The 26,120-nt window shown below is 38.8% G+C and overlaps 3 protein-coding genes across 5 annotated transcripts; 1 reads left to right on the plus strand and 2 right to left on the minus strand.

Annotated features, from left to right (window-relative positions):
• Window positions 1-3,980: 3,980 nt before the first annotated feature.
• Window positions 3,981-12,716, minus strand: serhl (serine hydrolase like). Its single transcript, XM_044029329.1, has 12 exons — window positions 12,628-12,716; window positions 9,803-9,946; window positions 9,253-9,366; window positions 8,009-8,050; window positions 7,897-7,916; window positions 7,741-7,815; window positions 6,646-6,752; window positions 6,330-6,409; window positions 6,209-6,243; window positions 5,832-5,908; window positions 5,607-5,694; window positions 3,981-5,162 (listed from the first exon to the last, which is right to left on the minus strand). The coding sequence occupies exons 1-12, from the start codon at window positions 12,683-12,685 to the stop codon at window positions 5,019-5,021; spliced, it is 984 nt and encodes a 327-aa protein (XP_043885264.1). The 5' UTR covers window positions 12,686-12,716; the 3' UTR covers window positions 3,981-5,018.
• Window positions 12,717-15,475: 2,759 nt separating this feature from the next.
• Window positions 15,476-17,118, plus strand: LOC122771367 (myoglobin-like). Of its 2 annotated transcripts, XM_044028907.1 has the most exons (5): window positions 15,477-15,558; window positions 15,904-16,004; window positions 16,102-16,187; window positions 16,331-16,550; window positions 16,687-17,118. In XM_044028907.1, the coding sequence occupies exons 3-5, from the start codon at window positions 16,105-16,107 to the stop codon at window positions 16,825-16,827; spliced, it is 444 nt and encodes a 147-aa protein (XP_043884842.1). In that variant the 5' UTR covers window positions 15,477-15,558; window positions 15,904-16,004; window positions 16,102-16,104; the 3' UTR covers window positions 16,828-17,118. The 2 variants fall into 2 exon arrangements, with proteins under 2 accessions (XP_043884841.1, XP_043884842.1); XM_044028906.1 differs by lacking the exon at window positions 15,904-16,004 and having other exon boundaries at window positions 15,476-15,558.
• A 4,392-nt stretch (window positions 17,119-21,510) lies between these two features.
• LOC122770607 (centromere protein M-like) lies at window positions 21,511-25,793 on the minus strand. Of its 2 annotated transcripts, none has more exons than XM_044027558.1 (6): window positions 25,655-25,793; window positions 25,165-25,256; window positions 23,807-23,905; window positions 23,402-23,481; window positions 23,169-23,260; window positions 21,511-22,290 (listed from the first exon to the last, which is right to left on the minus strand). In XM_044027558.1, the coding sequence occupies exons 1-6, from the start codon at window positions 25,709-25,711 to the stop codon at window positions 22,141-22,143; spliced, it is 570 nt and encodes a 189-aa protein (XP_043883493.1). In that variant the 5' UTR covers window positions 25,712-25,793; the 3' UTR covers window positions 21,511-22,140. The 2 variants fall into 2 exon arrangements, with proteins under 2 accessions (XP_043883493.1, XP_043883494.1); XM_044027559.1 differs by having other exon boundaries at window positions 25,165-25,241; window positions 25,655-25,792.
• Window positions 25,794-26,120: the final 327 nt, after the last annotated feature.

A 26,120-nucleotide genomic window follows, 5' to 3' on the forward strand; every position in this document is an offset into this window, starting at 1 on the left:
TACATATCAGTTTTAATAAAGTCACTACTACTACACTCTTTTGGCACAGAGGCACTAACAATCCACATGCTTCCCGGCAGCTGCCATGCAGACATCACCACAGAGAGAACTCTGCAAAAACCCTCTCCGTCATTGCACTTATGTCATTCACTTTACAAATTAAATGCACAATATAAGTACACTCCAATACATGTATATATATATATATATATGTATATATATATGTGCAAAGTGATTGTCAAATTACAAAACATATGTAAAAGTTGGCACAAGTATAAGATGGCATGGAATTTACAAACAGATTTCTAAAGGGCATCGTGTCCTCCCGTCTTCTCACACTCTCCTCCTGCATGAAGTCTCCTTCTCTTTGTGCATTTGGACTCAATCTGCAAATACTTTGCTGCTTTACTTTCATCTGATGTCTACAGCAAACATCTACAGAGATCAGAGAAAAGTTGGAATGATAGAACAGGACTTGTAGTATCAGATCATCTTTCCTGCATCTTTTTGTTTGTTTGTTTTCCTCTGTTGTCTCCATCTTTAAGGTGTTGGCCTCCGTCCCTCCAGTGTCCCCCGGCAGCACTCCTGTCCAGATGGCTTGGGTGCCGCCTCGCCTCACCCTCTTGATTATATCAGGGCATTGCTATCATCATCCCTGCAGTTCACACTGGCCACCAGCGGGTGATGCCGGACTGTTTTGCTGCTCCACTTGTGAGCATCCTGCAGCCCAGGCTCAAGGAAGTACAGGCATGCTCCAAAGCCTGCCAGCACCAAAACGGACACGAGCAGGTAGAGCGGGACAAACCAGTCCAAGAACAGCCAAGACATAACTGCTGTCAGAGCAAAGAGAGCAATGGGAAGGGTGGAGGAAGGAAGAACACACAAAGAAATGCATGGGTGAGGAGACAAGAAGGAGAGAAGGGAAGGAAAGAAGGTGAGGGGAGAGATTTCTGATCAACAGAGTTGTATGTATTTAAAAGTGAATCCTGCAAACACTCCCTCTCTGCTGTGAGTATCGTGCATGACAAACTGCATCAACTCAGTGTCCCGTTATATCCAGTCATGCTCCAGAAACCCTTCCTGCTCTGTCTTTACCCTCACAAATACAGGACAAAGGACAGGACTGAAGACATGACACTAACACTATGTCATCATGTCACATCAGCACTTTCATGTGACTTAAAACCTGGGACGTTAATTGCACATTATCACAGGTTTTTGCATTCTTAAAAAAAAAAAGAGAGAAAAGAAATACAGTGCAAGATAGTAAATAAAGGTGTTGTGTTTACCTGAGGCCGCCGCTGATTCAGTGAAGTCTCGGTGTGTTTGATGGAATGTGATGGACGTCAGCGCTGAGTCCAAACGACGAGATTGTTTCCAGGGCTGCAGCTCCCACTGTTGCATGTGCGACGGCAGAAATCACAGGTGTTCTCTGAGACGCACAGGAGACAGAAGCTGCATGCGGCTTCATCCTCCAGCTCCTGCCTCTGACGTTCAAAAGGAGGGGTGAGGGTTGCCATGACAACACCCCTGCTCACGGCTGAGAGGATGGAGGGAGTGGGAGGGAAAACTTATATAACTATCATCATTTTTTGGGCTGGGGGGAGTGGGTTGGAAAAGGGAGAAGGGAGAACAAACCCCTTTAGATGTCACTGGATGCTCGCTGCTTTGCTGCCTGCTGTGTAAAATCAATTCCACTTCATTTAACACCGAGGCCATCACAGTCTATGTGGCATTGAGAGAGAGGGGGCCATTTTTATGAGAAGCTCCTCTCATATCTGCTGACTGATGGCAGCTGCAGCGCTCTGTAGTGTCACTCCCATAAGTTGTTGGGTTTTTTTCTTTGTCTTTTTCCAAGACATAAGCCCAGAGACGATGACCTACATAATGAAAAGTTGCCACACTCTTTAATGCTACCATTTTTTTTGTTTTAGCTCCACTCTGCAGTGGGTTTGTGAGAAGCAGAGCAGTTTAACAGCTCACATTCAAATAAAGAGCTGTGACTAATATTAGGACATAAAGAAATCAGACTTTCTTTGTAAATCCAAGTCTTATAATTAGTTATACAGTGTATTATATATTCATATTGCTTTTATCTCTTCTTGAAATAATATTAATAATTATTATGAGAAAATGTGGCGGGAAAAGCCTCTCACAGAGTCAGTTATTGATGACAACTTAAAGAACGCTGTATTAGGGTTATGTGTGCTTTCTAATTAAAACTTGTTTGGTTTTTGTAGCTTCAGAATATTTGTACTTAAGGTAGGTAAGGGTGTTGTTTTGTGGAGGCTAAAATCTTGCTCCGCCATGTTTCTACAGCAGCCTGAATGCACAAACACAACTAAGTGTGTGTGTGTTCTGGTACACAAAGGCCACCGTAGTTCCCAGACGTGCTTGGGAAAGGGAAAGATGAAAGGAGGACTTTGTTTGTTACAATCTGCAGTCACTCATCATTTCACACAAGGCTGATGTACGTGTGTGCATGTTTGTCGTAGGCTGTGAGGACATATTAGGATTAGGATTATGTTAGGGTGAGGCATTTAGGCCCCCTAAGGTTAGGGGGAATACTTTGTACTTTTTACAATAATGGCGCTTTTCCACTATATGGTTTCAGTGCGGTTCGACTCTACACAGTTTGGTATGGTTTTCCATGACAATAGTACCTCCTCAACGTGGGCGGAGTCGTCATAGCATAGCTGCATGAAACTGCCGTGACTTTGTTTTATGTGCCACACACAAACCAGTGACTTGATTTAGCAGTTGACTTTTGGTGTACTGAATCATTAGAATCATCCAGAACAGACTCTATCTGACACAGTCACTGAACTGGTATACAGTGGAAGGGGTTGTGATCCTGGCAATGCTGTCAGTAAATGCACCAGACTCTTTCTGTTAAATGTTGAGATTTTAGAAATGTCCTTGCTAAATGTTGGAGATTAACACCAGTTTTCAGTCTTTTAAACTGATCTACAGTTCGGCATTGTTCGGTTTGATTCTTGTGTCGGACGTCACGCTCACGACCCTTCCAGTGTCAACACTCTATCAACATCACATTGCAGGGACTTACAGGTGATGCTCTGAGTCGCTATGAGAACATTGCACTGATTTCAAAGTAAGAAAAAAAGTGTGCATGTGTCCACACGTGTCTACTATGGTAACAGCTGCTGTGACAACGCTATGTATGCAAGTCACAAATAAATGGAGCAACCACTTTGATAATGATAGCCTGGTACATGATAACTGAGAAAAACATGGATACACCTTGTCTTATGTATGATATATGACTGGTTCTCTAGCACATAATTAATAATTGATACATACATATATATATATATATATATATATATACACATGCACACACACATATATTCATAGCTAGCATTGCATAAATATATATTGAGTGTAAGCTGTCGCTCAGAGATTAAACAGTAAACATCTATAGAAAACATTTCTGACTATATGTCTCAGTGCACCGAAGGCTTTCTACACAAGCTGACAATGAAAGTTTGACTCTCTTACCTTCTGCACTCGGTTGACGTTGCGCAGTTTCTCTTGCTCACATTTCTTCAATAAATACATCAACAATTCAAACAAAACAACTTCACAGTGCAGACTGCTCTCAGGCTGCAGTAGCTCCAACCATACAACCAATGCTTCTCCCTGGGTGTCATCTCACAGGCATCAGCCTTTTGTTTGACACATTGTTTCTAACATAGGACTACTTTACATTTTTAAATATTAAAAAGGTTATTTTATCTCATGTAACAACCACATAGATATCATAATCATGGACTCATACAGCAGACTGTAGGTCTGAGCTTCCAATTTTTTACCAATTTTCTATTGCTCCGTGTGCGTAATCCATTACATTACATGTTATTTGTTAAGGCTGAATCTTCTGTATTCCCATTGAGACCATGGATCACTTCTTTGTGAAAGTTTCCTTATTGTTTATCAATAATAAAAATAGTATAACCAACCAGTGTCAGTGCTTTTATTCTTGATTTCAATTTCATTACAATATTAATGACAGAACTGTTGTCGTCTAAATATAAATATATATTAATTAGGTCTTCAGTCTCCCTTACAGTTAAAATACTGTGATATACAACATGACTTTCACACGACATTAAAATATGCTGCACATCTTAAAAACACCTATTAGCAAGTGCTGTTCAGCTGGAGATACAGTTAAGTCCACTTAACTTAACCACCAGTCCACTTCAGCATCAGTAAATCTGTGCTCCACCTTACAGGTCTGCTTCAGAATACAGTGAATGTGCACATTATCAGGATTAGTTATACCTGACAACCAGTTAAGCTAGGATGAGCTGAGGACATTGTGTCGACCACTCACTCGTGCTCCTGCATAAAAAAACGGTGAAACCATTGAAATTATGAAAAATAGCGTGATATAACTTTTTGGTCATACCACACTACAGCTGTATTAGTTAGATTTTTCATTCTTAGCCATTAATTGACTTTTTTTAGTTACTTTCTCAGCTGACATAGGGTGAAAGGCGGGGTACACCCTGAACAGGTCACCAGTCCATCACAGGGACACATAGAGAGACAAACAACCATTCATTCTCACACTCACACCTATGGTCAATTTAGAGTGTCCAATTTACCTAATGCCAAAATCTGCATGTTTTTGCACTGTGGAAGGAAACTGGAAAAACCCGGAGAAAAGGCACGACCACTACATCAACCATGTGGCCTCACAGTGGAATAGTGGTCTTTTAGTTGAGTTTGATTTGGAACGGCCACTACAGTGTCTACAGGAGTTGTTCATGCAGCTGATGAAGGCAACTGGACTCGATTAAGGTAGCTTGGTGAGAAACATGCCACATGTCAAACCAATAACAGTAAGAGTCAATACATATACATGTATATTGTTTAGTAGTCAGAGAAACATGTGCACGCTTGTTGATTTTAAGAGAAACCTCAGGATAAATTAACCATCAAAAATCATCTGTACTTAATTCATGTCCGACTGCTGATTTGAAATGTGTTCTCTATAACTTAGATGTCTGCTTCTCTGTTGGTCTGTCTGACCGTGACAACACTGTGGTCTGCAGGAAGTCCGACACAAGCGGAGCGACACGCCCAGGATCATTCAAATGGACGTGATGATCACCCGGTACTTTCACCACTGTGTGCTGAAAGAAAAAGAAAGAGACACACAATGACACGTGAGATAAAATCGTATTTATCTGAGTGTGTCCACGGTAACCATAATTAATCATAATTCCTCGAGTCCCACAGGGCTCAGTGCATGGACCTATTCTCTTCACCATATACATTTTGCCTTTAAACAACATTATTAGAAAGCAGCACGTACATTTCCATTGTCACACAGCTCGAGACACTTCACATGCACATCCTCCCTCGGCAGCAGCATTTTACCACGTATGTAGGTCAGTGCTGAGGTCCACGGCTATAAAAATTGATGCTGCCTCTGAGACACTGAGCTTCTACTATGCTGCTACTACTACAGTTGCACCTCTGCAGCTGTCTACTAGGCACAATGACAGACCGACGTAAGAGCTAAAAATAAACACAAAGACGCGAGTGCACCGACTTGACTCCAGAAATACACTCACACTTCTGTCCCTGTAGCCCTGCACAAGAGCCGATGAGAGTTTCTGTTGTTCTTTTTCAGCAAATATTTTCTCAAAGCCATCTTCTGCTCTGTAGACAGGGAGACAAAGAAAAAATATCGTGACGTGATATACTCTACAGGATGTGTAAATACAGTGTATTGTAATATCACGTTGGGCTGTTTACTTCAGTGTCATGTGAAAATGTGAGGTGAAGGAGTAGCTTACAGAACTACTAAGGCGGAGGCTTTTATTCTCGACTGCATCTCCAGACTCTGCTGCAAATTGATGCGCATTATGTTTTTCTGAAATCACAAAATGAAAACACAGTGTACCTGCTGCTATATATATATGTATATATATGTGTATATATATATATGTATACACATATATATATATGTATATATATATATGTATATATGTATATATATATATATATGTATATGTATATATATATATATATATATATATATATATATATATATATATATATATATATATATATATATATATATATATATATATATATATATGAGCTTCATACGTTCCTCTGGGAGATATAAAGAGGTAAAGTGATGAGCCGGTGCAGTTCAGCAGTAACTCACCAGGTTTATACGACGGTCTCGAGTGAACTTAACTCCTGTGAGAGAAACACACGTCATGTTGTCAGTTTGAGAGAGAAAAAGAACACACATCAAAGGCGAGAAGACGAAGGCACAGATTTACCTCCTTCAACTTGAACTAAACCTCGCTCTAAAAGGATTTGCACTGACTGTTCTGACAGAGTTGGGTTTGCAGCCAAAAGCCTAAAAGAAAAGAAACGCTTATACATTTGCATGAAGAAAGTTATTGTTGGAGTGGATTTGGAGATAAATTACATTACATTACATGTCATTTAGCAGACGCTTTTATCCAAAGCGACTTACAAGTACAATTAGCCAGGGGTGGAATCGAACTTGCGACCATGATGTCTTCGGTACACAAGGTAGGGTCTTAACCACTGAGCCACTCCACCCCCTGGCTAAATGGGAAGGTGTAATACCTCTGAGCTGCTTTCTCATAGGTGTAAACTCTTTCCTCCACTTCTGTCTTTTTCTCAAAGTGAAGCATGCCATCCATCCCCTGTCTCATCACTTTGGGAACCTCTTTCTGCAACAAAACAGACAAATGGATGATCGGGGACATAATTCAGCATTAATGTAAGGAGTGCATTGTACAGTTTTGTGAAATTCCAGAGAGAGGAGCTTAAACACTGGCCTGAACACCTCAAGCTCTCTGCAGTCCTGCTTTTGTCAGTCAAAAGCAATCACATGGAATCTGGTACAATCTGCTCTAACAGCTTCCATACTCCATTGAAGACCTTCCTCAATATTTTGAAGAATATTTTCTATGTGAATTTGTTTCCGTTCATTCTGTAGAGCACTGATGAGGTCAGGCAGAAGGCCTGGCTCGCAATCTCTGTTCCAGTTCATCCAAACTAAGACAATACAATCTCAATATGCTTTGCTTAGTATGGACTTTATAAGGTGGCAGTATCACAAGAATATCCAATGAATATGGTCTGTTCTTGCATAACAAAACACAAAACCACAAGTGTTAATAGTGTCCAAATAACTCTAAATGAAATCTTTGCTACCATACTAAAGTGACATCATGATCATTACTAATTCACTTATTAACAAACACATGTTCCCTAATCTAAAGTTGCCTCCTTTTCCTATTCTTGTGCTACTACCACCTTATAAAGTCCATGCTAAGCAAATCATATATACATATGTATATATATGCACTCTGAAGCTTGTTTTTTTCACTACATACCGACTGCTCACGTGCTTTAAGATGTGTCATCGTAAAACAGTAGAACTTCCGTGTGTGTCCATGCACGCTGTGTTTTGAAAGTGACTTAACTGTTTCTAACTGAGGCCGTGCACTTCATGAAAATAAAAATAAGAAGCACATTATTGTCATCAAATAAAAGACTTGTGAATAATGAAAAATGTGAGACAGATCTAAGAGCAAACCTGTGGGAGACCTTATGAAATGATTTATAGGCTTATAGACCAGTGGTGTATCATAAAAGTCCATCCTTCGCTCTGAACTAACAACACTTTACAGGAAGTAAAAACTGTTTAAGTACCACATCTGTCGGTAGAAATCCATAGGAGTCCAGAAGTATGACAGCCTCCACCTTCTCAGGATACAGAGCACTGTACTGTGGAACAGAAAAACATAAATGAAGACACAAAACTGTGCATGTGTTTTACCTGAACACTGCTGTAACACAGTCACTCACCATCCCCGCGATGTTCCCACCTGAGGAAAGTGGACACACGTGCGGTAAATGTGACATACAATGCACTGTGAATCAAATATTTAATCTGAATCTGTTGCACTGTTGCACTCACCCATACTGTGGCCTATGATGGAGAATTTGCTCCACTGCAGAGCTGCGGGAGTTGATTTCACAGATCATCAAACAGGTTCAGTATCTCATTACATTACTCAACACAGACTGTTTCTGAGTACAAGCACAATATCCACATCCTGCCACACACATACTATAAACAGAATACAATGAATAGCATATACAGTATATAATTGCTGTATATACTGCAATGGTAAACTGACGTAAAATAATGCTATTATACCTAATTAAAATGTGTTTTATTGGTCACATCGTCGTCTGTAGAGGTCAGTCTCCAGAAAACACAGTGCAGTGTGGTTGCTGGTTGCTCACATGCGAGATATGTAATATGAATGTGTAAATAATATATGATATGTAAATATGATTTCTTTTTCTGACAGATAATGCAATTGCTATTTGAATTGGGTTATAATGTGTTCCAATAAAGTGACTGAGAAATAATTATACTGTATGGTCATTATAATGTTGCTAAAGCAACACATTTAATGGTGGCTTCAGACTTTTGCACAGTGCTGTCAATTTTGAGGTCCATATTCACCATATTGTGGATTGAAAATATGATGGAACATTACTACACATCTCTATTCAAATATAATAACTACGATATTGCTGTTTCGATTTCAAAACTTTCACCAAATTTGAAAACTCCAGAAAAAGCTGACAACGGTGACCTGACTGTTATGTAACTGCAAGTGATAAAAATATCTCTTCTGACTTTATCACCCTGCAGGAAAATGTTCTTCTGCTACGATTACTATCACTTCATCTTCATGAACTTTGAATAAAGTGGCAGAGCTTTTCTGCAGGTTTTCGCATCCAGATAAGACAAAGACATCTTCTGTGTGTCATCTTTTTAGACACGCCTTAAAAATCCTGAAATGCACGTAACATGCTGTGAAGGACCTTCCTGTTATATTTCCAATAACTTTTTATATGTATATATGTACATCTTCTGCTCAAAAACATATTTTCTTCGGTTCTTCAGTATTTATTTTGTTTGTTTGTATTAGAGAGAAAAGCGGAACCAAGTCAAATTCCTTCTTTGCATGCACAAACTTGGCCAATAAAGTTGATTCTGATTCAACTATTTTCAAACATACTGTACATACAAATTATGTGCAAAGATATGTTTTCAGAGAACATAATTTGCATACAGCCACATACCCCGAGAGAAAACCTGTTTTCTGTTCACTCATGTTTGATTATCAAAGAGACCTCACACACCATCAATGACTCTGTGTACATCCATCACATACAGGGGAAAAGAGTAGAAACTGCCAGGAGGACGATGTGATGACCGACCGTGACCTGGTAGATCCATCGCCACATACCTGCACTCTGAGAGGAAGTACAGACACAAGGACTCATCACATCACATGACTCAAAATGACCTATCAAACGCCATAATCCACCAGCTACAATCCTACACTCATGTATCTTTATCAATAAAGATTAATGTGAGGCAGAACAGGGTTCAGGCCACTGCAGATGTTTAACACCATCAACTTGTGTGAGCTGAACAGTGAGTGAGACATGAAGAATGATTTCTTTAAGACAATGTTTGCACTAAAAGATAATGCTGATATACTGTACACTCACCTGACACTTCATTACGTAAACTTGTTCAGCTACTCATCTACTACAGGCTACATTCAGAAGGATAACACACAAAGCTCCACAAAGACAGCATCTCCCAGATGACAGTGGGAAGGAAGAATTAAAACTAGGACGCTGAGATCAGTGTTATTATCTTGTACACGTACAGATGAATTACCTTTGGGCAGCAGAGGAGCAAGGGTCTTGAATGTGCCACAGTTGTCAGCCCAGCCGTGAAGACACAGCACATGGCGGCCGTGATCAGGACCCCACACCTGACCTCTGATCTCTCCCCATGGGACTGGAACCGAGAGCTCCGACACTGGAAACAAAACAATGGCGTTTGTTGGAGAGGCTCTACTCGCCTCGCCTTGCCTCGGCACGGCACGACTAGGTTGCATCTCCCCTACAAAAAAGTACCTACTTAACGTGGGTGGAGTCATCACTGCACGGCTGGGTGAAACTAAGGTGACTTAGTTTCACCCACGCACACGCACACACGAGTGACTAGTGACTTTACACCAGACTTCTGTAGTTGTTGGAGATTAACCCACGTTTTAGGATTGTTAAGTAGCTTTAACTTATCTACAATTCGGCACTGTTCGGCTTGATTTCTGTCCACACGTCTCTGGAGTACAGCCTCCTACTGCCCCCGACGGGGACGTGCATCGGTTCAGAGGAAGTGAGCGTAGGTCTACTTGTAGATATAATACACGGGTCAGCTGGCAGGTGCAGCACCGAGAATTTTTTTTTTTTTTACTGTGCAATAGTCCTGTAGTAAGTGAAGAGGCTAGGCAAAAAGAACGGCGCAGATAAAAACATGTCGTCTTATGTTTTCATAATGTAGGCTAGTTGTCAACAATTGATGAGGGTAGATGCTTTACCTTGCCACTTTTATTGTTGTTGTTGTTATCGTTGTTGCAATGTGATTTTTCACCACTTTGATCTATAAATAAAGTTAGATTTCCTCAGTTTCAATAATTTTATGAAGATTAAGAAATAAATGCAGAAAACAATGTAGAAAGTTTTAACGTCATAAGCAATCATATAACACATAATGAGAAATCAGTAAGTGCTATCAGAGGTGGGTAATAACAAGTTACATTTACTTCATTACATTTACCTGAGTAACTTTTTGGATAACTTGTACTTTTAAGAGTATAATTATGAATACAATAATGCAGTATATATATATATATATATATATGTATAGAACTGTAACTAAAAATATAGAGGTTTCCCTGGTAGTTAAACCCACATTTTTAGGATTGTTAAGTAGTTTTAAGTGATCTACAGTTGGCGCTGTTCGGCTTGATTTGTGTGTGGACGTCTCTTCCTGTGACAGGACTCTGACCAAACAGTGGCCGGGAGTCTGACCAATCATCGCATAGTACCTACTTAGCACGCTTGGAACCTCGCCGGAGCAGGTACTAAAAACAGTATCTGGTACCAGGTACTATGCTAGTGGAAACGATACATAATAAACCGTGGCGTGGCGAGGCAAGTAGAGCCGGTGGAAATGCGCCATTAGCTGTGTCTCAATATTCAAGGCTGCGTCTGACAAGGTCGTAGGTGGAAGTCGTGAATCACACTTCCTCCTGCCTCTTTTTACCCTTAATCAACCAAAATATTCTAAAAATCAGATGTTTTTATATATATCTGATATAAAATCAAATAAACCTTCTCCTTGAGTACATTTCATATTCATAAAAATACATGGAAAAAGAATTAACCTTCTTTAGCTTGTTTTAAAAACATGAAAACTTAGAAAAGTTATCCAAAATCTGAAAGATGCTCTCTACAGATAATCAGTCCATAAATGTTTTATGTGAAACAATATTCAAGTTTCTTTGCTCTTTAAGTTGAAATAGATTAGAGCTGAAACGATTAATAGATTATTAATCGATTACTAAATTAATTGACAACTATTTTGATAATCGAATAATCGGTTTGAAGCTTTTTTCATGATTAAAACCAGATTTCCAATTGTTTAAGCTTCTTCAATGTGAATATTTTCTTAATTTCTTTGCTCTGGATAAAAAAGATATCATTTAAAATTAATCATTTTGGTTTGTGGACAAAACAAGACATTTGATAACGTTTGATGAACACCGATCAACGTTTTTTCAAGGTTTTCTGATATTCTGAACACCAAAAGATTAATCAAGAAAATAATCGATAGATTAATCGATTCTGAAAATAATCATTAGTTGCAGCTCTAAAATAGATAAATATATGTGTGTGTGTGTTTTGATAAGTGCTCACACATATACAGTATCCTATATATACAATATATGTATCTATCGTTTTATTTCATCTATTGTTGCTGCTGATTTGTGAGTGTATGTATTTATACACACACACACACACACACACGTGTATACTCTCTGTACATGTATGTGTAGCATAGGTGGCTGTGTGTTTATGTAGATACCTAATGGTTTTTTTTTCTTGGAATACACAGTTGGATAACATACAAATCTCAATGTTGCTCAATGGAGTTTTGTATATTGATTTTGTCAAATTGGCACAGCACCCGCCACGACAAAGCGGTAGAAAATGGATGTAAATTAAATACATAAGTAAATAAATAAATAAAAGATTGGGACAGCCTACGACGCGGCGCTGTGACGCATTTTGACGACATCCGGACGACGAATGCACAATAAGGACGCAGCCTTGACGAGACACAGCTGTAGTACTCACAAGAGGCCGGAGGCAATGACGAGTTTTCATTTTACCACTAATATTCACAGAATGTACAGCACATTCTGACTACTTAGCCCGAATAAAAGCATACTATATTCAAACACTAATGACCATGGACATTACACTATATACGACTATTTTGTTCAGGATAATCGTGATTGATAACTTTCATGTCCAATCTGTGATAGCGATCTTGTTCTCTCTGACTCTGTGTCACTGACAGCAAGCGGTCTCATTAAACTGAGTCATAGTACAGTCTGTCTGTCGGTCGGTCTGTCATGTGGAGACATTTACCTGTATGTATCACTGAGCTGGAGCTCAGACGTCTGACGCCTCTCAGAGCCTGCATCATGTCGCCGAATACCAACTTAACTTCTTCTCCTTCCTCTTCGTTTGTGCTTTGCTGCCTCACAGCGGTGTGGAAGCGGAACTGACACTATGTCGGGCTGTATCCTGTGATATAAACCAACATTTAAAAGAAGAAAGTGAAGCACTTCCTCAGCCCCTCTTCTTGTGAACGTCCATCAACCAAGTACCAACGGCTGCGGCCTGCGGGAAGGCGGAGTTGGACGTCCGACTCAACCAAAAAAAACCCAAATGCATTCATATTTTGTAATACTGTATACATACATCATTATTTGCCTCTCTACTTGTGTCATTTGGCATCTTCGTGGTATGAAATGGCAACACTGGGCGAGTTGAAAAGCCAATGTAGGCAATATTAACAGATGTATGTTACTACCACATTCTGTAAGGCAGAGTTATGGAACTGAAGGACACATGAATGTAATTATTACACTCACTGTCTCCCCTATAAACTTAGTTCATGTGAATACTATCACTATAGGCCGCAGCCGTTTGTCAGCACTATCATTTGTAAAGATTTTTAATTAAAAACAATTTTGTTAGATTGTCCTTTTTGCCCGACACAAGAAAGAACCCCAACCTTGTTATTAAAGTAACTTTTACTATATAGAGTCAAGCTACGTTTTTAATTTTAAATTGAGTACATTTTTAGACCAGTACTTTTACTTGCATTTAAGGCATTTAAGTACATGTTTTTATTAAAATGATGGTATGTTTACTTGACTGGAATATTTCAGTACTCTTTCCAACACTGACTACTACAACTACAATAATCATCATCATAATAATATATATTATTATTGTATAAATAATAATAAATAACAACAGCTTTTTCCTGTTACAGCAAGTGCTTTTTTTAATGGAACATACCAATCCCAGCTCAGAGGAATGAGTCTGACCTTCAACCTGTTGTGATAAAATTAAATAAATAACCAGCAGAGGGCGTCGGTGGTGACTGAAGAGTCAACAACTCTAAGGATACCTCTGCATTTTGACAAACCCTGTATTATCATGCCTTTCATTGTAATTGCAAAATTATTATTTTTGCAAAAACAGTGTTGGGCAGAATACTGAAGCTTTCAAATGACAAAAAAAAACAACAACTTGATTTATAAACTGGATGAATAAATATAGTTATTTCAATTCTGATATCCAGTACTGTGTGCAGCAGGAAAGCAATAATAATAATACCCACCCCATTGTTTGGTTGTGTCTGTCTATATATACCTTTATATAGAATTACAATATATAGTTAGAATCGAACAAATATTAGACATAATAACTGCATTATTTAAAACTATTATTCTTACACTGTTATTGTCACCATACTTCGCAGCAAGTTGAGTTTTGTCAGGTGCAGGTTCTAATTTGTCATCATTGCTTTTATATGAAGCCATTTAAATTTGTGTAGATTAAAAAATAAATGTAGATTATATATATATATATATATATATACAAATAGTAATAATTATCATCATCTATCACTTCTCAAAATAAGGTTACAAATAAAAACCCACGTTTAAAGATGTAAAACACATAACATGTAATCAAAAATAAGAGTTAGTTAAAATGTGGAAATGCAGAATGACAGAAGTACATTTGAAGCCAGAGTCTTACAGTCCAGGCAGGGTATAACTAAAGGTTGACTTGTACTCATCACAGGTTAATATGCTCAAGCAAAGGGAATGAAGAGTCTTTAACATCCCAAAATGCAACAAAAATCACCTTACAGTGTGTCAAAAAAAATATTGGTAATAACAGGTAAAGCCACCAGACATGTGACCCAAGCATATGTAATAATTGTAATTTTGACATTAGATTACCAGCCGGATGAGAAGTGTTGGGTCAGTTGTAAAGTGTGTTTTTTTTATTGTTGTTGGTTTATACAAAATATATCTGGTGGTGTGATGTGCTGTTTTATATGAGGGTGAATGTGTGCATATGCTTTTTTGTTGTGGGGAAAAAAAATGACGAGATTTTGTCCACTGTTTTTGTTTCTTATACACTGTACTGTGCAAAAGCTCTGGGGCAGCTCAGGCTTTGTGGTTTTTATGTTTGTCAAACTCTGTGATCATTGGCATTTGGAGTGAATTGATGGGACTGAAAATTACACATTACCTCATTATTTTTATATTTAAGAAAAAAAAAAAACATTACCTGACATGACCTTATCTTCCCACTGGAGCCTTCTCTTCTTCATAAAGACTGTAACACGTTGTACAGGAGATTTTATTTTAATGCCCATAAACTCAACTCTTAATGTAAATGTAATGTGGAAACTGTTCACATTTAAGTTTTTTAGTGATGTGTGATTTAATCTGTTGAAACCTCTGAAACTGTGCAGGAGGATAACCTCCGTAAAGGGGGGTCAGTGAATCTGGATACAGTGTCTAAGTAAACGTACGACACATCTCACCAGCGCCTGTTCTCTCACATACAATATGATCATATGATGTTTATTAAGATGGAATGAATAAAAATGACTATTAAATAACTGTAAAAGTGAAGTGAAGAAGACTCTTAGGTGAGAGGTGAAACATAAAACTTAAAGCAGTTCCTGTTGCACTTAGCCTGAGAACCTCGCCAAACAAACAAACAACAACAACAAAAAAAAGAAAATAAAGACGCCCCAAGTGGCTCTGATGATATCACATAATGCGTCCGTGGAATCAAGAGTTTCCAGATTAAGGCTAGTGGTAATAGGAACGTGCAGTGAGTGAGATAGTCACATGAGAGGGCTGGAAAAAATTTGGTGACAAGACAGAGAGAGGAAATATAAAGGGTCAGCTCTTGATGTGGGGTTAGTCTGGCAGAGAAGATTTTGATATCATATAACGCGGGATACTTTGCATCAGAAAGGTATTGTCTCTTTTTTTATATACAAATATTTTCATATCCATTTGTCTAGTAGGAAAAATAATGATTGATTTTATGGGGGGGACTATACACAGTGAATTTAATTGGAATTCAGTATAATAAGACGTATATTATTACATTTTCAGGGTGCACAAACCCTGGTGGTAAAATTAAAGAAAATTTTGAGCACATAGAAAATCCATTTCATCAATTTCAAACCAGAAAATGTTTGCATGTTTAAAAGATTTCTCCGCGTCAACGAGGTGAAGCCTACAGAGGCCGTGTTACAGATTATGTGAGGGCAAATGAGGACATGCAATCACTTCTTTCTTCTTTGCCCTTGAGTAGAGGTTTTTGGCAACTGGCCATCAAAATCAAGCCAGGCCACAGCCATACTGGATAAATAGGATAGCACTGTTTATACAAGCCACATAAACACCATGTGATAAGTAGACCTTGCTTTTTTGTTCCTTTTCAGATTTTGGTTCTATTATTGAAAATAAGTGTTCTCTAATATTTTTACTTGCCCTTCCTTCCTCTTCTCAGACAATGGCTGATTTTGACAAGGTTCTGTGTTGCTGGCCTGCAGTGGAGGCGGACTTCCCTGGTGTTGGGAACCTGGTTCTGACCCGGTCAGTGGCTTGGACAAAATAAGATTACATTCCCTGAAAAGGAGTGTTTCCTGTGTTTCAATGATGTCTTTGTCCCCAGTGGCCACTACAGCCCTGGTGGTGTATGATCTGTAGTGAAGCCTCTCGTTTCCTTGTCTTTACAGTTTATTCGAACAGTACCCAGCCACCCAGGCTAAGTTCACCAAATTTGCCACCGTCCCTCATAGTGAGCTGCCCAGTAATAAGCTGGTTTCTGCCCACGGTGCAACTGTGCTAAAGAAACTTGGCGAACTGCTGAATGCCAGAGGCAGCCACGGTGATATCATCGCTGCTATGGCTGAAACCCATGCCAATACTCACAAGGTCACAATTCAAAACTTTAAGGTGAGGCTAGTGTGCAAAAAGGACTGTTTTAATTTATGCCGCATTTTATTGAATCATTTTCCATCTGTTGTAGGCATATGTTGTCATCCTCCAACCGGATTTTAAATCAATTTTGAACCTTCTGTTTTCTCTACAGGACATCACAGAAATCATTGTCAATATCATGGCGGAGAAGGCCGGACTTAATGGAGAGGGACAGGCAGCACTGCGGAGGATTATGACCAACATTATCAGCGACATGGAGGCAAACTACAAAAAAATTGGCGTCAAGGGTTAATGTCTCACAAGTCAACAAGGGGATCAAATGATAACACAAGAAACTTCCCCACAGACAAATCCTTTTTTTAGATGATTTTCTTCATGAATAAATCAGTGAATACAGAATCATAGTGAATCATAATTCCACATGTTATCAGCTAAATCAGCTTCACAAATGTATGTGTCTTTGCTACTCAATTACATTCTAATATACCCTTTTGTTCTGCAACAATCATTGTTCATGGTATTGATGGTATTGTAAGCGTTATCATCTTAAATTACCAATAAAAGTCTTTGTTGCTCAACTCTTCACATTTGTCTTGGCTCACTTTCTCCATGTATTAAACCAATCACTTCTGCAGTAAGTTAGGGTTAACTGTTCAATGTTTGACACTGGGCCATCATGTAAATACCTTGATTTACCCTCATGTTTTTATCAGGAAAGAAATATTGCATATTTCTTTGAACACGTCAAAGCAAGTCTTCCCAAACAACCCGGGACTTGCACTTGCAGTTACACCTGAGATAACAAACACATTTATTTTTAATTTAAGATAGTTACAGCTAATTCTGTATTTTTACTATAATACTAAGTACCCCCAGAGGAAGCTCACATACCACTGGTGGTACACGTGCCACAGTTTGAGAGCCATGGATCTACAAAAGCTGCTGCCAAACCAGTTCACAACTTCTAATTAAACTCAGGATCCAGAAAACAAATTCACCTTTAGAGCCTCACATGTGTACATGCTAATTTTATTTTTGATACTTAATTCATCTCTGGAATCTTACATACAGTATACCCTATGCCAGGGGTGACAAACGTACGGCCCGTGGGCCAGAACCAGTGGGTCCATTCTGGCCCCCATGATGAATTTGTGAAAATTTCACAGTATGATTAGAATCTAGTCATCTTGTGAAATATTACATTTTCAGTTCCAGATACCTGTGGCAAAATGTTTTGTGCCTTTGTAAATGCTTATCTTAGGCATAATATTGTTGAAATTGCACTTATTTTTCTCAGGACATTTCAGGTTGTTTTGTAAAAAGACATTAAATTTAATGTAAAACAAAGGGAATAAGTGCTTGTTGTTAATAGGTTATTATACTATTATTTGATTGGTCTGGCCCACTTGAGATCATGTATGTAGCCGCTAAACTAAAATGAGTTTGACACCCCTGCTCTATGCTATTGAGTTTTAGATAAATTATGCTGAGTTTTAAATAAATTAAGTTATTGTTGGTCATGTTTTCTAAACAAAGTCAAGTACAAATGGACGTGGATGTACTGTATTTGATATGATATGATATTTTGAGACCTGAAACGTGATCCAGACTGTTGAGTCAGACAGGCAAAGAGGGAAATCAGGTCAAGAATAAAACACTCCACCATTAAGTGCTTGGATACACACGCGCGCACACACACACGCACATACCCCCTCATGCACAAACACTCCAACAAACAACTGCAAACAGATGCGCGCACATTCACAGAGAACTCCACTTGAACCCGTCAACCTGCAGCAATGTCAACAGCAACTCGCACGTACAGACTCATTCTTTATCACATGATCCATGTGGACGTGACAGGAGACAGCAGATGGTATCTAGTCCCTGTCAAATCAGCCACATTAAAAAACTTTCCTCCTCGACTTCCTGTAAACTATCAAGCCCCCACCAGCCTCCACAAATGAGCCCCGCCTCTCAATCACATGAACATACTAAAGACCTACCACACCTCTCCTCTTTCTAAGTAATATGACACCATTCACTGTGAGGTTACACTATCCCTGAAAACAAAAACCTCTCATCACAGGGGGCTAGAGTCATCGACGTCTGTCCTGGATACTGTTTTATGAAAATGTATTGAAATCTGCATACACACCCAAATTGCCCCATTTCCCAAAGCTTTCCTGTGATGGAAAACTGATACCATTTTACCCTAAAGAGGAATTATCATGGGGCTGAGCGGAGGTGGAAAGCCTTGAAGATAACAACACACTTTGGACATTTTTAATAAAACTTTTAATTCAGAGGTTAAAAAAACCTGATTTCTCACAGATTACTGGAACAAACAAACACACACACACACCCAAGGGTTTTATTCAATGTTATTATTCATGTAGGTGATTGTTATATTAACTTAATAGAGCTTCCAGCATCACCTTTCATGCTCAGAATCTTACAATTCCTGTTAAGACTACTGCTTCTCCAGAATCATCGCAATCATCGCAATCTCAATTACACAAAGGTATCACACCAAGATTAAAATCTCTTTTACAAGTAAGGCCTAATCAAGATGGGGCCGGCGACAAATACAGATCATACGACGACAGTTATGAAGACCAAAGCACCAGGTAGGAATAATTAGGCACCTGTGCAACTATATAAAAAGGAGCCACGTCTCACAATAAGTACTTCCTCTTTTGTACGTTAAAGAAGCAAGGCACTCCGGTCATCAAGACCACTGTTCAGGATGAAGTGTGCGTAAAATGAATGTTAGAAGATAACGACACACTTTGGACATTTTTAATAAAACTTTTAATTCAGAGGTTAAAAAAACCCTGATTTCTCACAGATTACTGGAACAAACAAACACACACACACACCCAAGGGTTTTATTCAATGTTATTATTCATGTAGGTGATTGTTATATTAACTTAATAGAGCTTCCAGCATCACCTTTCATGCTTTCATGTTAAGACTACTGCTTCTCCAGAATCATCGCACATGCTTTGTGCTGATACTGAAACATAATGGTTAGATTTGCATGTTTATCCCCCGTGTGTGCGGGGGAAGAACACGTGGGTACTCCGGTTTCCTCCTACAGTCCAAAAACATGCAGAGGTTAACTGGACACTCCGGATTGCCTGTAGGTGTGAATGTTTTGGGGGTAAAGTTATGGAACTCAATGAGTTAAACTGAGTAAAACTCTTTTGGGGTTCAAAAAAAAGTTTGAAATGTAAAATAATTACAGCTTAAAATGAAAATTGGCAGTCTAGTACTATAATTGTAAGTGCAGAGTTATATTTGTTTCCTCTACATTTCTGATTTTCTTGTTTTTCTTGTATTGTACAGGATAGGCAAAAATAGGCCTATTCCTTTATTCGGTTATTTGCATAATTGTGTTAAATGACCTTGTTTTATGTTTACTTTTTATATGAATGTAACAGAAATAAAGATATTCAGTCATTCATTCATAAAGCAGTATAATAACAATACTAATAATACTACTACTACTAATAAAAATCAGGAAATAAATAATACAGGTAAAAAAAATCCAGGTTAGTCTTGGGACAAACAGAATTCAAAGATACCACACTATTTTATATATATATATATATGTATATGTATGCCAAAAGGGAGTGGAGCTGCATAAACCACAACAAAATGTGTCAGTGCCACATATGTTGTCATTCACAGTAAAAAAAAAAAAAGGTCGTAAAACAATAAACCACTGTACTTTGTTTTCAGCAAGTGTCAAGAAGGAAGTGTTTTGTTTGGCTGACTTGTCAAGTGAAAAAACAAGGCGAACTAAAGATAATGGTGTTATCACTGACATTCATACGTCCAAATGACCCTTTACTGTCCTTCCAGTTTAATGTGATGCCAAAACAGAGTTTGTCTGACTTGTATGATGGATAACAGCCAGAATGATAACCTATTAATAGTGTTGGTGTGTATTGTGTGCACGCACATGCTGACGTGACATCAGGCACAGAACCTCTGTCCATTCACCCACACCCCCCAACCCCACCACCAGTCCCAGAAAACTGGGCGTACTGTGGGTCAAATTGTTTTTTTTTGTGTGGTTTATCCAGCAATTTAACAAAGTTAACAATTTAACAAAGTTCAGGGTTTGTTTTTTGTTTTTTGTTTTTTTTTTAAAGTAGGTCAATATTTAAGCATCATCAATGTACATTCAGTAGACAATCTTCAGCTCGCTGCCTGTTTGGGGAGGGAGACGGAAGAAGTGGCACATGATTTACACATTGTTTTGAGACAGCAGAGGAAATGTGTTGCAGCCCTGCAAGAAAGGACAGAGAAAAACAGGGGGAGAAAAAAAAAATCAATAACATTTGAACTGCACACTAGCATGCAAACAAACAGCCATTTGCAGCTGTTTGGGTTACACTTTCAAAGGGCTGCCACTAAACTCACTCAGCATATTCTGGCATACCTCTTTTAAATTGGACCTTCCTCAAAACACACACAAAAAAAAAACACTCTCCCTTTAATGCAGTTAAATTTGTGCATTAAATTTACTTTGATTTATTCATGAGTGTAATAACACATTTTGCCTGTGGCTTCCTCGGGTTTACTCATAACACTACATTTCAAAATCCTCCCTCATACAATACCCCAGTTCTCTAACCACTAAAGACAAAAACTGCATTCTTAGAGATGATTGACCTTACTGAGCTGGGTATTGTGTATGTGAATCCTATATTATGTATAGAGTTTTTAACGAGAACTATGTCTGTATTTATGTGATACAATTTTCTACAGTGGAATAAACTTCAATGTCTGCATTTGTGTTGTTTTATTGTTAAAAGTGTTCTTATACATTGTTTTTTAAATATAATTAATTGTTTCTATAAGGTGATCTTGAGGGTCAGGAAAGGCACCTCTAAATAAAACGTATTCTTATTATTATTATTGTTATTAATAACAATAATAACAGTAATAACAATAACACAAATCATTTTGTTTTCATTTAATCTCAATTACACAAAGATATCACACCAAGATTAAAATCTCTTTTACAAGTAAGGCCTAATCAAGATGGGGCCGGCAACAAATACAGATCATACGACGACAGTTATGAAGACCAAAGCACCAGGTACGAATAATTAGGCACCTGTGCAACTATATAAAAAGGAGCCACGTCTCACAATAAGTACTTCCTCTTTTGTACGTTAAAAAAGCAAGGCACTCCGGTCATCAAGACCACTGTTCAGGATGAAGTGTGCGTAAAATGACAGACGCAACCACCGGCCAATATAGATTTTGCCTGCCTTTGTTCTATTACAGTCTCCCAAAATGCACGTGAGCAAGCATCAGTGGACACAATACCTGGAAATCAAAGCAGTTATTTTTATTACTTAGAAATGACATCTCCAGATGTTGTCCGTCTTCTTCATGTTTCTTTTATGCCAATATGCACAAGCAGCAATGTTAGTTCAATGTGTTGCAGCAGCGAACGTGCAAAGAAGAAAAATATATAATACAATGAATAACAGAAGAGTGACATTTAACCAATGCAAAAATAAATAAACTGTACATGTGACCAAGTCAGGGACGGATCACTTCAAATAAACCGTTACACAAACTAATCAAAGCTCGGCTGGTCGATATCCAGGGGCACTGTGCATCGAGTCAGATTGGACAGGTAGAGAGGAGTTGCCATGGGAACGAGCCCGGCTGCCACCTTCAAGATGGTCAGCAACCTCTCTGTAGCATTGGCCACACCATCTGGTGTCTGGAGAGGAGGAACACGACACAAAGATGCCTTTAAATGAGACAGAATATGCACTGCAGAGACATTATCCCTTTGACTTCAAACACGGAGCTACAACATCGAAATAAAAATGCTTCTGTGGTTTTAGGGTATTTTAACACCGCACAGAAAGCAACTTAAGACCTGTTTCATGATTACACTGGATTACAGAAAACCATTGTGGATGATTTAGTCAATACTTATTTTCGTCAGTACATTCCATATAAATGGGGCCACACGGTAGTGGTTAGCACTCTCGCCTTGCAGCGAGAAGGCCAGGGTTCGAGCCCTGGTTGGAACAAGGGCCTTTCTGCATGGAGTTTGCATGTTCTGCCCGTGTGTGCGTGGGTTCTCTCCGGCTTCCTCCCACAGTCCAAAAACATGCAATGTGGGGATTAGGTGAATTGGACACTCTAAATTGACCGTAGGAGTGAGTGTGCGAGTGAATGGTTGTTTGTCTCTAGCTGTGTGTGGCCCTGCGATGGACTGGCGAACTGTCCAGAGTGTACCCGCCTATCGCCTGTAGTAGCTGAGATTGGCACAGCACCCCCCGCGACCCTCTGGTGGAGGATAAAGCGGTAGATGATGACTGACTGACTGACATTCCATATAAATGTTCCCTGTGTTTTCTGTTTACAGCCCTTGTAAAAAAACAAAACAAAAAAAACAAAACAATCCATCTTGAGGAAACTCAACCCAATGTTTGTGAAGACTTGTTAAGACAGCCCGCGCTCACTGCACAATGTAAAAAATCTAGAGCCTACCCTCAACACACATTTCCCTGCTGTACATGGTTGTCCCTGAAATGACAACTTAAATTTAAACCATCCTCTGTGTTTGTGACTAAATGTGTTACAAACCTGATCCTCAGCGAACAGGAGCGGGCAGTGCAGTGAAGCAGCCAGCTTTCTGACAGCGTCCAGCCGCTCTGTGGGGACTGAAGCATTACGAGCTACAGAGAGTGAGAGAGAGAGAGGCTGAACTAAGACAAGGTCATTTCCCCAACAATTTAAAGTAAAATGGTATAAAATTGTGGAATAGTATTGATCTTGAACAACATTTAATTATTTTGCTCATCCCTTTCACAACATACCATTAGTGGCCATGAAGCAGACTTTTCCAAGGAAATATCCAGGGTCCAAATATTTCAGGGAAGCTTCCGTTGACTGGAAACTATGGCAAATCAAAAATAATACATGTCACAGAACATTATGCTTTAGTACTTTATTCATACATGAGAGTAAAACCACTAAAAACACCATGCTGTAGAAATCACCCTAAAGTTTAAAATCTGTGTTGACAGCAACATGAATGTATTAATTAAATCTAAGAAGGGAACAAGTTTACACAAATATTGGTTGTTTAAGAGACAAGAAGAAGAAATTTGCGAGGTACAAAACGAGAGCTGCAACAGGTCTGGAAAACTTGGACATAGAGCAGGTATTTCACCTGGTGTGTCCATGTGGTTAAAATGTTTCAGAAAGGACAGCAGAGGTACCTGAGCTCTGAGGTCAGATTTATTATGAATACCACCAGGTCTATTCTTGGACGACTCTCCTCATTCTCCACGGGCAGAGGCAGACTCTTGGCCAGTCTCCTGGTTGGAAAAGTAAATGTGCGTGTTGTCAGGTTGTACAGTGTCAACAATTTATAGCAAGCAGACAATTGAAAATTTATTAAATTATTATAACTATAGCAATTGTGACTTGAACATTTTCCATCAGCTGGAAACTGGTAATTATTGTAACTCAGATAAACAATGAACAAAATAATGGTATGAAGATAAGCCCTCTCTTTATATTTTCCAAACGTATGCAACATATTCTTACTGATGGAAATCTAAAGATAATTTGTTAAGCAACGCTTTGATGATCACAATAATTGTTTCCAAGTAAAAGTGGTGCATTTGCATTTGGTTCAAATTAATATATATGCACACATACAAACACATCCAGCCACTTTATTAAGTACACCTACCAACTGACATACAACCATCTCTAGGGTTTACAGAGAATGGTCCGACAACAGAAAACTTCCAGTGGCAGAGGTCGGGGAGAATAGTTAGACAGGTCATAAAATGATAGAGAGGCAACAGTCACTCAATTTAACACAGAAGACCCTCGCTGAACGCACAAAACATCAAACCTTGAAGCAGATGGGCACCGACAGCAGCAGATGACACTAGGTGCCACTTTATTAACTGTCCTGTTTGTCTGAAAACATGATCAGTATTTTATACTGTACATTTATAGCATTCATACTTTACTTGAATGCTTTGTTTTGTCCAAATTGTGCTTGTGCTCTGAATTTCAGAGGGAAATTTTGTGTTTTTTTAGTCATTCATAAAAAACATGACGTGTACTGTATATATTAGGGGTGGGGGGAGGAAAAACAACAATAGATGTACAGTGACTTTTTTATTTTATTTTTTTAAATAGTCTGCTCCTCCAGAATCGGGATACTTGACATTTATGCTGTGTCATGTTTTCAGAGGCTGTATACATTTTAGCCCAGCATTTTATTTACTTAGAGTACTAGTTCAGTAAACAATGAGCAACAAAGCTAAATAACACATTATTTTCAGTTAATTTTATTACTGGCAGATGCAGCTATATGTGGCACTTAATTAAAAAAACAAAACAAAGAAAATATTCTCTTGTACATTATGTGCCACTGTCCCATTTAATTTAGATTATTGTCTAAGTATGGCTTTACAATTACAGAATCATGATGAGAGCCTGCTGTCCCAGCCCTGGCATTTATACATAAACAAAACAGTCACAAATGGTCTCTAGCTGTGCTTAAGGACGAGGATTTTTCCTGGTTGACACAGTTGACCTCAGGACACAAACTCACACATTGACAGTGAAGTCCGTCTCGTCCACCAGAGCGTCTGCTAAACTCTGCTGAAACTCCTCGTCACTCTCCACCAGCTCAGGGGGAAAAACATGATAAACAACAACAAAAAAAAACATTAAATTATGCACACCATACATCAATCAAAACACAGCAGTCTGGAGAGTGCTGAGCGTTTGCACTCGCCACAACTTTATGTACATTCTCCTGCCCTGTGGATTACTTAGCATTCTGTCTTTGGAATTGTCCTGTATTTGGACGAGTATATGTATTTCTCCAACGTACAAAAATTATCTACGTGTGCAGGATAAAGAATAAGAGTTGCTCACTTTACTAGGTTCTCAGCTATGCGTTTTCTTCCGACAGTTAGCGAAACGAGTCGCTGGAGTTCAAAGTAAACTCGCCGGTCTTCTCGACCATAACAGGTCTGACAATGTTTTCACAGAGCGGTTGTGTTTCGCAGTAAAACGATAATGAAGCAGACACTCACCAGGATGTTGGCTGAGTTTAAACAAGGTAGTTTACTGAAGGGTTTCAGTAAAGACATCCTGACTTTACCAAAACAAACGAACGCGGTTCGTACAGAAAATGACAAACACCGACTCGCGCCTCTTTTACGAACGTGCGTCTGACGTCACGGCGTTTGCTTCTCATTGACGGACAGTGAGCTGCTGCCACCTACAGGAAGCCAGTTGTACCGCACCTGTTTGCGGTTCAGTTCTTGTGCAACTTTCAACAAATTAAATACGTCTAAGAACAAGTTCCACTTTTTAATCGTACTTGCGTGACCTTTTTCATACACAAGGTTTTGATTACACAGTGGTATTGGTTACTTTTCTAAGACTGAAATGCATTTGGTCAGTGGCAGATGAGGACTGTTTGGTAGGACAGATAATTCACAAAGCAGCTAATCACAAACCTACAATAAATCATAATTTGGGTTTGATTTGGACAAA

The sequence above is a fragment of the Solea senegalensis genome, linkage group LG6, assembly GCF_019176455.1.
Source record: "Solea senegalensis isolate Sse05_10M linkage group LG6, IFAPA_SoseM_1, whole genome shotgun sequence".
NCBI lineage: Eukaryota > Metazoa > Chordata > Actinopteri > Pleuronectiformes > Soleidae > Solea > Solea senegalensis.